Source organism: Hypomesus transpacificus, unplaced genomic scaffold, assembly GCF_021917145.1.
Source record: "Hypomesus transpacificus isolate Combined female unplaced genomic scaffold, fHypTra1 scaffold_27, whole genome shotgun sequence".
In the NCBI taxonomy this organism is placed as follows: Eukaryota; Metazoa; Chordata; class Actinopteri; order Osmeriformes; family Osmeridae; genus Hypomesus; species Hypomesus transpacificus.
In genome coordinates this window covers 3,023,365-3,035,682 of record NW_025813796.1, presented here as the reverse complement: position 1 = coordinate 3,035,682, position 12,318 = coordinate 3,023,365, and the positions used below count along the sequence as shown (strand labels likewise).

Genomic DNA, 12,318 nt, shown 5'->3' with positions numbered 1-12,318 from the left:
CCCACTTTTGGGATCCAGTCTACTGGATTATAAGGATATTTATCTGATCAACATACAAAGATTTAGGTTATGCTTCCATAACATTTATTGGTAATCAGGCTATTATATTCAAACATGTTACTTTGACTTGTGAACTAAAATCATCAAACACCATAGGCCTACCCTATTTTATATGCTTACACTGTTAATAAGTTTGTGGACCATTATCCCATAGCTTAGACAACAATACAAATCGTGGCATTCAATACAAAACATTTTAAACAGGTCACAAGGCCTGGACAAATTAAACTAAATCTGTTGATATGCTGCAGGAGCCAACGCTTCCTAATTCACACCATGGAACCCCGTGCGTACAAGTCAGAGGACATTATCCATGTGGGTGAAGTAACACAAAGAACAGCTTTTGACAACAATGCCAAAGCCATGGAGAGCGTTGTTCAGTGGAGGAAACTGTAGTGCATTACGCCAAGAAGGACATGGCCTCTAGAAGCTGCTGAGAACAATCCAATTTCACAAAAACACAATGTGTAACATTGTTGAGAAATGGTTGTGTCAAAGTATTGCAATCAGAAGAGGCTGTAATCCTTAGCGTAACCTTTAAAGACAAGGACATTATTGTTTAGAGTCATGTCAATTTTTTGTGAATACTTAATTCTAAAACTACACACATTAACATTTTCAAAAGATGGTCAACATTTGTAAGAGAGACTCAAACACACTGCATTACAGTGTTCTGTTGTGGGGTGTCAGCCTATCCAAGAACAGACTTAACACTTCACCTCTTCATCCAAATATTCCTGCACATGCAGCTGCCATTAAACACTACATCACAGAATAAACTACCTCATGCAGCCCTTACCATGTTCCAAGTTGGCTTTTCTAAACAGGCAGCTTTGTTGGGTTATGTTTTATACATAACCCTTACTAAGGAAGGGAGCCAGCACCATATTTAAACAGGAAATTAGCACTTTCCCCTCATTCCTCTAATAACCTCCAACCACCTCATAATGTTTCACCTTGAGCAGGGGTGATACCATCTTGCAGGGGTGAAGCCATCTTGACTTCACATTCATAATGGGACCTTTGTCTAACAGAGAGCAATTAGAAGTCAACACATCCCAGGTCCACCTTGGTGACAACTGCACTTTCCCCAAATTTAAGGTAAAGCTCTAAGAAGGATAACCCGATACATGTTTAGAGGTCAGTCTAATGTTATACTGGTTACTTGCTGCTGCTTCCCCCCTTTGCTGGACAGCACAACACCAAAGCACAATGATTCATAACCAGAAGGAAAATCAATTGTCCAAGGAGCGAGTTTGCAAGCATCATGGATCTATTAGTAAAGTGGCTTTGGTCAAGCTACCAACACCAGGCAACCAATGTCTTCTCTCCATGTTGTGACGTAGTGACACACCGCATTGAGGTGGGAAATGGCCAGACTTCCTGTGTGTGTTTATTTTCAGCCACCCACATGGCATACACAAAGTCTGAGGGATTATATGTATGCATGTCTTGGTTTTGGCTTATTTGTGTCAAATTGCAGCATCAAGACATGCAAGATGTCATGCCATGGTCCATACCATAACACCAAATGCATCCCAGATGCACTGCAAAAATACAGCCTTGTGATGGTTTCGTCAATGGAAACCACATGCCAGAGTGGCGTGTGCGCTGTCTGGTATTAGAGTGATTGACTGGAGGATCCAGAGAAGAGTGTGCAAACAGACTGCAAGGAGCCATTAGGTCCAATTTACAACATAGCATACTTCTTTATGAGCTGGTCTCCCTAAAATGAATGAAGTCAGTTGTTTTCCTTCGCAAAAGAGTAACTCTTAATGGTCTAGATGATCAACACTGTGCAGTCACTCAACCAACCCTGGCAAAGTAGACTCTTAGTGGTTAACCTAAACACGGCTGGGACATGCGGCTCCAAGTGCAACATTGCATAATTTGATCTAAGAAGAGTCACACATGGTAAACCACACACACAAAGCTGCTGGTAATCCAGCAGTGGTCTATTGAGTGTGTGGGTGAATAAAACAAGATCACAGAGCCGATATAAAGACAAAGGAGACCATATACACAAGCAGTAGTCAGCTGCTGCAACAGGAAACAGACAGCATCATGACAATTGGGCAATCGTTCATTTAAATGGTAAGACCTTTGTTTATGGGCTCACATGACGTTTGTGTGAATGCATAGGGATCGTTAGGGAAAGGAGACACATGGCAAAGAGATTAAGTGTACAAAAAAAAAAAGGAAAAAAAAAGGTCAAGGCCCTACTCAAAATATAAAGGGACACCTCACACCGGATTTGCAGTCTTTAAAATGGAAGCAACATTTCAGAGTAACACTCCAAAAAACATATAAAAAGGTGTACAAATGTGCATTGATAGTTTGTTCAACTGTCGTTTTGCTCTTATTCCTGACTTTATAATTTTGTATTTATTTTATTCTGTTGATTTGCTATTCTCTGAGTGCTGAAAGATAGTCCGAGTGTGTAACTTTTACCCGGCAGTTGGACAACCTTGCATAGAAACAAAGTCCTTCATTGTTGCCCTGTACTCACTCATCATTGGTTTCAGTGTCTGAGTAGTAACTGAACACAATTCAAAAGGCAAAAAAACACTAGGCCTGGCCATTCAGTTTTAGAAGTACATTTTGTTAAGCAGCCTCGGTTCAACAATTGGGTACTGGAATCATGGGAGATGAATAATGAATCAAGTTAAGGTAAAATGGGAGTGAGCACTGTGACATCTGATCGGTCTCACAGACCTAGACTTGGGGGCAAAAAGAAAAGTATATTGAAAAGCCATATTTGAACGTGACCGTAGGAACCAAAGGATATGCGCTACAGCTTTAGGAGTTAAACATTTGGACAATGGATTCAGTGAATTTCCATATCCTCAAAACATGTGTCTAAGGGCTTATTTGCTTTGTCCCTTAAGACATAAATCACAGTTAATATGGTTTCCCTCTTTCTGCCCCACTCCAGTCACAGTTTAGGGCAGAAGGACTGTGCTTGCCTCAGTTCCTGTTTCCTGTTCACAATCTTTGACACAGCCAACAAAGAAAAGGAAGGACAGAGTGTGTGTGTGTGAGGAGAATAAACACAAGTCCACGTGGAGTTGGCTAAAACAAGACCTCTGCACAAAGATTTCTTTGTTGCAAACTAACTTCACAACAGCTTCCCTTTTAATAAAATTGTACAATAGCTTTACCTCATAACCAGTTTATTTCCTTATAAACTATTACAGGTAATCCACATGCCAACATTCAGTGAATAATCCTTCTTTGAGAATGGAGGGATTGATTCAGTGGTTTGAAAAGCAAAGCATGTAAAATTCAAAAGTCCAAAGAAATACAACATACTTCAACTTGTGGAACCTGACTGTGCGTGTAATGAACAAATACCAATGGAATGTAGTCTAAGAGAACAAAAACAATGGGGTCAACGTAGAGAAATATTTGGACAAGAGTATTGAATCCAAACGTAACATTGGGCTTGTTATGGTTACAGTCAAGGTTGTAGACACTGTAGAATTACGCAGAATGCCCTGATGTTGAGCCAACCATTCTGTGCCACCTCTTATGTGGAAACAAAATCACCTCAAAAGTTGTACTGATGAAAGAAAGTTGTACGCTTCAATGTGAATAGTTTAGTAGCAGGTGGGAAAGAAAGGAATCTTGAGTTTCAAACAGCTGAACAGGTAAACCATACATTCTGAACCTGATATTAGATCACCTTTATACCATGGCATAGACCAGATGATAATGTTCCATTTCTACAAGCAAGGCTACTCAAGCACCATATGATGCTACGCATTTGTTGGTATCTACGCCACCAATGGATGGTAGCTGATTTCACCAGCTACTGTTAAAGAGAGTAGACTCAACACTTTGAGGGTATGACCTCAAACTTAATGAGCACCCATCCTTCTAATTACACTACAGTGGAATAAGTCATCCAAACTTCCTCTGATTTATCTAGTGGACTTCCACAGATACTACATAACCCAACTAGCACCACGGGCTTGTGGGATTCCCAAATTACAGCAATACAGGTGTAATTTGGGAATCCCACAAGCCCACGGCACTAGTTAGGTCTTAACCACATTTTATAATTTTGTTTTAGTTTTTTTTGCACCATTTCTGCTGGAAGGCTTAGGCAGTGTGAGAAAAGCCTGAGGCGGACCACTGTAGCCTTTTCAATGCAGGAAAAACCCTGTACAAGGATAAACTAGTTTAATCAGAAAATACAACCTTCATCATGGAAATATCTAGCATTCATACAAGAAGAAAGACAAGTTAAACTTCTGAACTTTCTAACTTCTTTGCCAACGTCTGCAATTAATGTGTCAACTTCTGCTTCTGAATATGACGGTGAGTTAGTGAAGACAGACAGTACTTAAAACTAGAGCACATTTGCGGAAACGGTTCAGGCAAAGGAATTGCAACATTTTCCAAGTCAACAGAACCAAAACTGTGACTATGGAGACAAGTATAATCTAACCGCATTAAAAATTAATCAGGTATCGAACAAGGATAGGTTACAAGTATGGACCTAAGGAAACAACTGGCAGGCTTCATTGTCACATCAAGCACCTCCTGTTAAATCATCCTCTGCAATCCTCTCTCACTGAAAGGGCCACAGGAGACAACCTGTTGACAACAGCCCTCTGCACCATGCTGCTGTCACTACGAACTACGCCCTCCCCATGAGACTGGCATCTCCATGGAGACCAGGAGCACATGGCGTCATGGAGAAGGCTGACCCTGTGTATGCCATCAGAACACATCTGCCATGGCACACAGCAACATTCAGCATTATAAAGTAGGCCAACTGAACAATTGTTCCCTCTACATGTTTAAATTAAATAAGTGGTAGCTCTACCACTTATTTAATTTAAACATGTAGAGGGAACAATTGTTCAGTGGATTGTTCAAATGGTAGAGATTATAATCTCTACCATTTATTTAATTTAAACATGTAGATATATAGCTGGAGGGCAAAGGAAACACTGGCAGACTGCGTGACTTTACAAAATTACAAAAGGCATTGCAACTTGTAATATTGATGACAATACAGTAACACTTGATCACACGAATTTCAACGAAAGTGGAGCTTCATGGAATCTCCATTGGGGCACGACATTTAGGGTTGTTCTGTTGATCTATGGAAACATTTCTAGGGGGAGTTTGCTTGGCTGAGCAAAACTTTTAATCATAGCCCTTCACTAATGAGGGGCTCTACCTACATAACTCAGAAGAAAGGAGGAAATGAAGGAGAAAAAAAAAAAGACAAAAGAAATATGGGGAACTACCGCCATTATGCATTCCTCCAAACGTATAGGACCTTCTGACATGCATTTTGAATGACTAATTACTTAATTGGTCAGTAAATCCCATGTCACACATTGTCCCCTAAATTCTGTTTTAGATTTCTGGGAATGAGAGTTACAACTGAACTTTTCATGTTTATGTATGGATTCTGCAATTCTGTATCGGGGAAATACAGAAAAGGGCCCTATAAAAATCTTAATTATAGTGGTAATCTCAAGTGGTGGAATTGGGACAGAACTCCCATTAGTGCTTTCCCTCAATGAATTACATTTTGGCTGGCTGCATTAGATACCTATTCCTACTTCTGTTACATAAACACAGTTGTGTCCCAAACCAAGCAATGAGGGATGCAAGTTGGGAATTTGCTATGGCTTGTCTGTTAGGACTCAACTCTCAGCTCCAATGGTGGTAGCAGTGGGAGAAGACATCAATATTTCAGCACAATCTGCTTCTGCTTGGCCGCCCGCTGCAGAATAAATTTGCCCCGTCAGGGTTTCCTCTCTGGTTGGTCAATACAGGGCTGGGGCACACTGCTGCTGTAGTTGCTGCTGTCGGCTTTAGGACCCAATGGGAGTTGTGCAGCCCTAGGTCACCATCATCCAAAGTGCCAGCCTTGTCGCATCTCTCCTGGATTACATCACTGCCAGTAAAAATGTATGCTGCCCTTTTTCTAGTTTTTCAATTTCATTAGAGACCACCGCTTGCATCACTGAAAAGTTTGTGAAGTGGAACTGTGCCAGAGAAAGTTGTCAGTTCTGGTTTAAGTAAGGTAACTTTCTAATCTGCTATAAAGTAAATTTTAACAGCCCTAACAATGGCTAATTGGTTCACTCATTGATTGCTTAGTAAAATGTCCACAGGCAAAAGGTCGATAGATACAGTGGAATTTCCATTCCGTGTTCAATCTGTGTGCTACGCTGAACGTAATAGAAAAATAGATAACTACACAGGGAGGAGAAACCATGACCTTCACACAGCCCACAACCAACTTGGCACAGGCCAATGTGTGGAGGCTTACAATCTTGAACAGAAAAGTGGTAGCCTGCGTAAAAACAACAAATTGCTTCAAGATTATTCGCAGTGTATCACTCAACACACACACAATTAGGGCTGGGCGATAAAATAATCTTGACAATTTTCACAAAATCGTCTATAATAACGATGATACGTTTAGGGAACTTGTTTTCAATACAATTATTTCAGACTGTTTTCCTCTATCTACATTTAGTCATTTAGCAGACGCTCTTACCCAGAGCGACTTACAGTAAATACAGGGACATTCCCCCCGAGGCAAGTAGGGTGACGTGCCTTGCCCTACTATCTACAAAAAATGATTACAAGAGCCAGTCATACAGTAGGGAAACAAAACATGTGGTTGACACGTTTATGGCCCCTCACCCACACTACAACTCAGAAGGACTACCTGTGTGGTATGGAACGCCATATTGCCCAAAACCGACAACAAATTGCTGTCCTATCACAGCAGTTTTAAACGTCTTAAGACGCTTGGACCATCTACGCTTCCATGGTTATTTTATGATTGGCCAGACTCGCACACAATAACCCTGACTTGCGTTTTGTGTTTATTCTGACACCTTCAGTTTTGCTAATGCTCAAATCCAAACAGTACAATTTAATCAAATATTTGCCTATTGACAGACTGCTCTACTACTGTTGAAGAAAGTGTTTGAGTCTGTCTCTTCATTAACGGCGTGACTAAGTTCAGTTGAGAAACATCGCTTGATGCATTAGAATTGTATTTATTTATTTACTTACAGGTGTTATTGTATTTATCTTATATTAATACAATAACACAAATTAACTCATTAAAAAGTACAAGCACATGCTTGATTGATTCCAAGCACACTAAATCATATAAATAGATCATATAAAGTAGGACATTTTATTTAAACTCATGACCGACGTAAATGCAGTAAACCACAGAAAGCAGAAAATCTCTGAATTGACGTCTGTTTCCAACTCCTCCCCCGACTGCAAGCGGCCCCTCGCCAATCAGTCCATCCAGCAACAGTCAATGTCGAACACAACCATTGTCTGACACGTTGAGTGGTCACCGATTGTCACGGTGACACAAGCCATAATGTTCTCGTGAGAAAGGCAAAAAATTCAGGCACTTCATTGACTCTTCACTGCAACGGTGCTCTTGTGATATCTGACTATCCCAACTTTATTGCTGGATTTCTTACTCTTACCCCAACTGCTACCGTCTACGTTCAAGGCTAGTTACGTTGGATCTCGAACATTCCTAATGAGAGGGAGCAAAACTAAGAAATTGTCTCCAAAATAGGGATGGGCGATTTGGCCAAAAGAGGCTAGGCCTATTTGTCACAATTTTTCTTTTTTATAATCGACCAAATTGTTAACTCGATTTATACTCAATAATAATAGCCTAATCTCAGAAATATTTTAAGAAAATTCTTCTTTGGACAGAACCCTAAAGAAATCAGAAGGGTAATCATAAGAAATAATTTGAAGTATATTAATATCCTACCAGAACAAACAGGTGACAAACATTCCACATAATCTTAACTTCTGCACTTTGTTGACAAGTTATTTTGATTAAACATACTTATAAGCATGTCAATAAAGCTGTGTTGTAGTTTGCGTTCTTCTCAATTTTGACTGCAAATTAGTTAATGGGCTCTCGGTCTCCCCGAATACTAATCATATGTATCAATTGACACTCAAGACATCATTGACAATTTGAGACAGAAAAATATTAGATAATTAATTATCAACCTCAATCAATACAATTTTGCCTTATCACCAGGGCTCGAAATTGGCACCGGCCAAGCGCCAATGGCGTGTAGATTTTTGTGCTGGTGACTAAATTGTGTCCGATGCTCCGCCATTTGGTGAGTGAAATTGCGGAGTACAGCCCCCAACTACCGCACCCGTCATGGTTAAAAAAAGCTTGCAACGCCAACACGAACAGTTCTGCGCGCATCTAGGTGGCAGAAAACGGGGTAGATAGCCTTATAACAGCTAGAGAATGACACGGATAATACAAATTGTTTGATTTAAAAAGACAAAAAAGGTCGAGGATGACAGCATTTAAGAGAGAAAGCAATTCCCCCTTGATCTGTCACATCAGAATATTGATTTGGGTCACGACAGTCTTGAAATTTGATTGAGTGCGTCGCCAGATAGGCCGCTTAGTCTTACTAGGCTGCAGCCATGTCTCTTTCTTGGTCGCGTCATGTCATAAAGTTCATAATTTTACAGTTCGATCAATTCTACACAATAGTTTTACACCAAAAAAGTCAAGCAGGGCATTTCAAGAGCTATGGGAATTCTGCTTTCAGCCAGCTGGTCCGATGCAAAGACCAAACCTCATGGACAAGGACAACCCATCTCACATTGAGCAAGAGGAGTAGTTGGCCCCTGGAACCACCTGAATTAATAAATTATTTCAAAAAGTAAAAGTGGTTGATTTTGTTTAATCCATTCTGAGAGTGATTTACAATGATATTAAAATCATAGGTAAAGGTTGTTTATGTCAAATAATTTCAGAGTACGTCTGAAATGCCAGGTTTAATTTTGGCCAGTAAAAAATATTACTGGCTGGTAATTGTTTTCATCTACCAGCCATTTTGGCTCTTAAGCCAAAAAGTTAATTTCGAGCCCTGCTTATCACCCTGCTCTACAATATATTACATACAGCACTTGCTGAAGTCTAGAAGGCTGTTTTTCTACAATACTGAAAAATTTAACTAAATAGTACACTTATAAAAAAATATGTTAGCTGGACTGCTGAATCACAGTGAATGCCACCACTTAAGAGTACAGCTCAGAGATGTCCCATACCTTTCAATTCCAATACTGTCCTGCATGAACTTGAATCAATGCCAGGCCACTTCTCATAAAAAAATGTATAGCATGTCAACCATTAGACAGCCAAGATGGAAGTTCTAAGCTTAAGCTTCAACTTGTAATGACAAAGTCTTGTTGTAACATCTAAATGTTTAGGACTAAAATTAAAATGATTTCTCAAAGGACATTTTCCAAGTGTCCGGTTACTGACAACTGCTTGTGTACAGTGCTCTAATGTGAAGCATGACCGCAGTGCAGGGTGCATGCTTAACTTAACCATGTGCTTCCTTCCTGAACTCCAAGAGCATTCAACGGAATTGGTGAAAGAAAGACGGTGGGCACCTTGTTTCAATAATCCAATAGAATTTGGGTTATAGAGGGAGGGAACGCTTCCTTCTTCTAAAAGTTTTCCGGCAAAAAAACAACTATTAACTTTGTTATCAATCTTATGAGAACCATGTTGTACATCAGGCCATCCACAGATCGAACGTTATAGTACAATGCTGTGTACTGAGAAGGGAAGTGACAATATGGGAGGCCACTGAAGATGTGGAGTTTAATCAATTCTGTAGTAATACAGGCAAGATTACACAACTGGGTAAGTGATAGCTCTTTGTGAATTAAACAGGAATACTAGAACTCAATTGTATATCAAGCCAAGAATGAAGCTATGGCCTGGATGGATACAACTAGGTATGGCAGGCAATAACCTTGACTACCCTCAAATGGGGAAGAAAACCCCACTTCATCTTGACCATTGTCTCTGAAGGACACAACCTGTCACGTTAAGTCAAAATGATATTCAGTCTTTAGATGTTGTCATTCATCTTGCAAAAAGTTATACAGTAATACTTAGGGCTTCAGGTTTGCATTTCAATGTGCATGGTGTCAGTGCACTTAAAATACCTTGGACTTGACACTTGTTTGTGTCATTCAAGCTTCAAATAAAAAGTTGATTTTAATATCGTTTCTGACCAAAGGAAAACGTGGCATCATTGACAAAGCAATTAGAGCAAAAAATTGTCTGTCATTCAGGATGAAGGAGATAACACCAGACAGTAATGGCAAAAAGACTATACAAAAACACTTCACATTTAGAATCCTTCAGATCTACGTGCACGCGTGGTTTTACACAAGTTTTTAATTCTTTCAACGCAAGAAAATTGATTAGGAAAGATTTAGGCAAAATCATATTTCGAACCTCAACCATTCTCTTTAAAATTAACAAGCAGATAATTTCCTAGTCTTTGTGAAAACTGTACTTCATTTGTGTGAGCTGAAGTTTCTGTTCAGCGCTGCGTAAAATCAGATCTTCAAACCTACCATGAATAGTCTTTTTTGTGCTCTGTGCCATTACACCTATCCATGTGAGTATTTATCAAAGCAGACAGCTCATCCTCCTGACAGACATTCCGACCAACAACGTAGCTACATAATAAGCAGCCCAGCTGTCGATACCCAAATCGATACCAAGACAAAAGAAAATACTTGGCAAATATGAATGGATTGGAAGGAAGAATCAGAAAGCTAGCTAGAGACACCTCACGAGCTTGTCAGTGTCGTTTCTGTGGTGGCGGTTTGCACTATGGGCTACTGCACCACGCGTGCCATGTCCCATCCCCTATTCCCAAAGCATTTGTTGCTTACCTTGTCTAGCTCGTCGTGCAGCTCTGAAAGGGTGGGTCTTATCAGCTTTTCCCCCAGTGGCGCCGCTGTCTGCCGGTAGAAATCGATGTTCGGAACTGCATCGATGGTGTTGTGCCCAAAAGTCCTCAGGTAATAGGTGTTCGTATGGGTGTCGTAGTGATAGTGATGCTGGCCTCCTGTTGAAGAATGCAGACTTCCTTCGCTCATCACAGTGTCACCATTCTGAAACCCTTCGGCGGGCACTGCATCTGGGGGACTCTCTGCTGCACTCGGATCGGCAAAGTTCACCACCCGAAATCGGCCTTTTGCCTCCTCGCCGCCTGACGCTGGCTCTGAGCCCTTGGGTATGGGAGTGGCTTTATCGCCAGATGTAAGCGTGGATGCATCAGAGTTGGGTGATTTGTCATCCGCGGCGGCGCCTGCAGCTTCAGCCACAAGATCTACTTGGAAGCGACTCTGGCTAGGTGTCGGACCAGCAGGCAAGCCCAAATCCACTGTCAGACCCTCGTTTTCAGGCGCGAGAGTCTCTCCCAGAGCGGGAGGCTCTGAGGATGGCGCTGACATGGCAAATTTTACCGGCGTATCGACAAGCTCTGAGTAGCAAAATGTTCGGCACAACTCGCGAGCAATATAAAAACTAAACCGTTTCTATAGCCAAGTTCTTCCCTGTCATAAGTGGTCAGTTTAAACAGTTCAAAGAAGCGTTCAAAGAGTAAGCCAGTCTGGCTCCCTAATAAGCGCAGTATGTGATTCCTATTAAGGAAAAGGCGAACGTTGTACTGCCTCTCAAATAGGTGGCAAAATCACTAGACATGCGGAGAGCGACAATGGAGAATGATAGCCTTGCCAGAAGCTCAGTGTGGAAAATACATAAACTTTCTTTCCTTGTAAAAGCTAATAGACAAGATAAGAACACAACGAGACAACTCCTCGTCCACTTACTAGAAGCACACTCCGGAAACCGATTAAATTCCGTGTTCTGGTGTTTCAGTGCTTTTGAGAGTAGGATACTGTATCGACCTTGCCGCAACTCCTCCTAGTCTCTCACTGATAATCTCGCTGCTATATACACTGCAGTAGGCACCACTATAGGGGTGGGTTCCAAACAATTGTAAACCTCGCGAGAGTTCAGGATTTGCTTCTTTACTGAAAAGGGAGGAAGGCGTGTTATTGCTGATACTATGGACACATTTTACGTGTTACATTTACAGGTTAGTCATTTATCATACTATTTTATCCAAAATGACATTGTATAGAGGAATTCTACCGACTGTGTGTTCCAGTCATCGTCAGCAAAGTATTTAATAGGAACGCATGATATCAACAGTAACTGTAAGTAGTATAAGTAAGTTACCTTGATCACAGATAAATGCATATTAGGCCTACATGAAGGGTAGAACGTCTGCGAGCCGTGTCGGCTTTTTTTCTCACGCGCACATACTGTACAAAAGTTGAAGTAATATTAGGTTACATGTTCGAAATGTCAGTGGGGGA

At 40.8% G+C, this 12,318-nt stretch overlaps 1 protein-coding gene across 1 annotated transcript in view; it reads right to left on the bottom strand.

Moving 5' to 3' along the window:
* The window catches only part of slc12a2 (solute carrier family 12 member 2), a 61,479-nt gene extending 49,594 nt beyond the window's left edge, over nucleotides 1-11,885 (bottom strand). The window contains exon 1 of the mRNA XM_047015016.1: nucleotides 10,825-11,885. Coding sequence (XP_046870972.1) covers nucleotides 10,825-11,388 — 564 coding nt within the window. The 5' untranslated portion in view covers nucleotides 11,389-11,885. The remainder of the gene's footprint in view (nucleotides 1-10,824) is intronic.
* Between the last annotated feature and the right edge of the window lie 433 nt (nucleotides 11,886-12,318).